Source organism: Pituophis catenifer, unplaced genomic scaffold (assembly GCF_029215685.1).
Source record: "Pituophis catenifer annectens isolate HBS135680 unplaced genomic scaffold, rPitCat1.0.hap2 SCAF_17, whole genome shotgun sequence".
Lineage (NCBI taxonomy): Eukaryota > Metazoa > Chordata > Lepidosauria > Squamata > Colubridae > Pituophis > Pituophis catenifer.
The window spans coordinates 8899181-8902212 of NW_027256897.1; the positions used below are offsets into that span (position 1 = coordinate 8899181).

At 48.0% G+C, this 3032-nt stretch overlaps 1 protein-coding gene across 1 annotated transcript; it reads left to right on the forward strand.

Moving 5' to 3' along the window:
* The first annotated feature begins 473 nt into the window (after window positions 1-473).
* Window positions 474-2105, forward strand: LOC139325863 (uncharacterized). Its single transcript, XM_070955903.1, has one exon. The coding sequence runs from the start codon at window positions 474-476 to the stop codon at window positions 1830-1832; it is 1359 nt and encodes a 452-aa protein (XP_070812004.1). The 3' UTR covers window positions 1833-2105.
* Window positions 2106-3032: the final 927 nt, after the last annotated feature.

The following is a 3032-nucleotide window of genomic DNA, read 5'->3' on the forward strand; positions in this document are numbered from 1 at the left end:
ACAACTTGGAAACAAGAGATCTAAACAGAGCTGATGAAAGTAATTAAGGAGAGGACCGATCTAGAATTAAGGAGAAATTTCCAGACAGTTGAGAATAATTCATTAGGGGAACTTCCCAAACTTCCAGTACGCCCATTTTTTGCCCTCCTCGAGCCTCTGCATGCAGCCTGCACTTACCTGCATCCAAGACGGGCCGCGTGGGGACTTCTGGGAGGGGAGGGAGGGCAGATCCAGCCAGGAGTGGGATTTGGGGGTTCTCCGAACTGCACAGAATCTTAGCTAGAGGTTCTCCCGAACCCGCAGCAGCTCACCCCTGGGCATCTCACTCTTGCAAAAAGATCGTCTTCCAAAACAAGCAGTAACATGGTGGCATCTCACTCTTTTCTCTTCCTTCCCCCCACCCCTTCCTTCTTTTCTTCTCATTAGACCAATTGAAATGAAATACTGAACAATCAACTGCAGGAGCTTTCGGAATGTCCATCTGCGGCAGAAAAAACAGCTCGTCCCCTCGAATTTGCGGCTTCGTTTTCGTCTTTACGTTGTTCCTTGTGTCGTATTATTGGAAGAAGAGCCAAAGCTGGGATCCATTGAACGAAAATGTCGAGGAAGGGAAATGGCCTGGCAGTTTTTGCAAAGGCCGGCTCGCCAACAGTACAATCACCCCACTCCAGGATAAACACAGTTTTATCATCACCCCTTATTCTGACAAGCGACAGGAAAATCTCATCCGGGTCCTGAGCATTATCCACCATCAAAATGTCAGCAACCTTTACTGCATCTTTTGCTGCGAGAACAGCCAGATGATTGAGGTCGTACAAGGAGAAATCGATGTCCACAAAGACCGCTTCGGTTTTCCATACGGCACCACAGATCTGCTTTGTCTTCAGCCGGAAGACTGCGAAGCTCACTTCATTTCTGTCCACCCCGAGAATCCCAACCTGGAATTGACCCACCTGCCCCTATTTCCCATCCAAAACCTCTATCCGGAGAAGCCCTCTGTGAACTTCACGATCTGCATGTCTACCATGTTTGGGAAATACGACAACGTCTTGCAGTTCGTACAGTCCATGGAGCTGTACAGGCTTCTGGGGGCCCAAAGAGTGACGATATACAAGAACAGTTGCAGCCCCCTCATGGACAAAGTTCTCAACTATTACATCTCCCAAGGCATGGTGGAAATTATTCCTTGGCCCATCGATTCGTACCTGAACGTTTCGACCCGCTGGCATTACTCCATGGAAGGGAAAGATTTGGGCTACTATGGGCAAATCGCAGCCTTGAACGACTGTGTTTATTACAACATGTTTAAAAGCAAATATCTCTTGCTGATTGACCCCGATGAAGTTATTCTTCCCTTGAAGGATGCAGACTGGAAGTCCCTAATGGAAAGATTAGAAAAGGAACATCCAGGAGTTGGGATTTTCCGTTTCGAGAACCAGGTTTTTCATCGCACCGTGTTCTCCGAGACTCCTTTCAACTTTTCATCCTGGACAACGGTGCCGGGGTTTAACGTCTTTGAACACATCCACAAGGAACCTAAAGACGTTCACAGTTTCAATAACATGAAAATGATTGTGGATCCAACCAAAGTCATTCAGACCTCGGTCCATTCTGTTCTCAAGATGTATGGAGGCTCCCTTGAAGTCCCCAGTGATCTCGCCTTTAACTTCCACTGCAGGATCGGCAAACATATGAACTCGCCCAATAGCACTTTGATTCGAGACCCAGTTTTCTGGAGATACAACAAAACTTTGATCCCCAGAGTGAACGATGTCTTATTTAAATCCGGGATTTTAGGAGCCGGTGACCCGCCGCAAAAGCAAAAAGGTTGATGCCTTAGTAAATTGCATCAGTGTGTGTCTGTGCATGGTTGTGTGTGTGTGTGGTCATTTAAACTTTAAGCACAGGTTGTCCTCGATGTACGACCACAGTTCAGTCCCATTAAGTGAGTTTTGCCCCATTTTACAATGGTTGTCAAGTGAATCACGAAGTTGTTAAGAACCCGGTTGTTAAGTGAATCCGAATTTCCCCATTGACCTTGCTTGTCTGAAGGTCACAGAAGGGGATCACATGACCCTGGAACACTGCAACTGTCATAAATATGAATCAGTCCCCAAGCATCGGGATTTTGATCCCGTGACCACAAAGGTCAGAAGTGCGAAAAACGGTCATAAATCACTTTTTTTTTTACAATCCCATTGTCACTTCGAACGGTCACAAAATGAAACTGTTGTAAGTCGAGAACTGCCTGTATTTCACCATACCTTGGTTGGCGGGTTAGTCTTTCCCGTAAGGTGAGCTCTCATTCTGTAGCATTCTCTTTTATTATAGGTTCGTTTCATTCTTAGAATTTCGCTGCTATGGTGGAACTTGATTACGCTCTTTTGGGCGATCAATCTCCTTGAATCATTGGGACCGATGTTGAAGATATTTAAGCTTATCAATCAGGGCAGGGGTTGTCAAACTCAATTTCATTGAGGGCCACATCAGGGTTGTATTTGACCTCGGCGGGAAGGGGGGCAGTGTGGGCGTGACCAAGGCGACATCACTAGTGTCAGGGGTGCCTGCGGTGGCCCAAGTGCTCTACCAGCGAAAACGGGCTCCCGAGCTCCGTTTTCAGCTGCGACAGCTTCCTGCAACGCCCTGCCAGTGAAAATGGAGCTCTGTTTTCGCTGGCAGAGGCACCGCAGGCTGGTCCTTTGCTGTTTCCAGGGCGGCCCTGCGGGCCAGATCTAAGCACCCTGTGGGATGGATCCAGCCACCTGGGCCTTGAGTTTAACCCCCCTCCCCCCGAATCAGGGGAAAGAAGACAGGTCTTCTAATCCAGTAGTCCAGTAGTCAAAAGTCTCCAACTTTTGCAGCTTGGCGACCTGGCCCAGTGCGAGGTGTTTGTGTATGTGTGTGTGAGTGTGAGTGAGTGGCAGGCACTTGTGTTCAATCGTGAAGCTTCACATGTGGAAATGGAGCTTCGCGCACGAGCTCAAACACCTTCTGCTCAAGTGCCTTATGTTTGCATTTGTGCAGCTTCACGT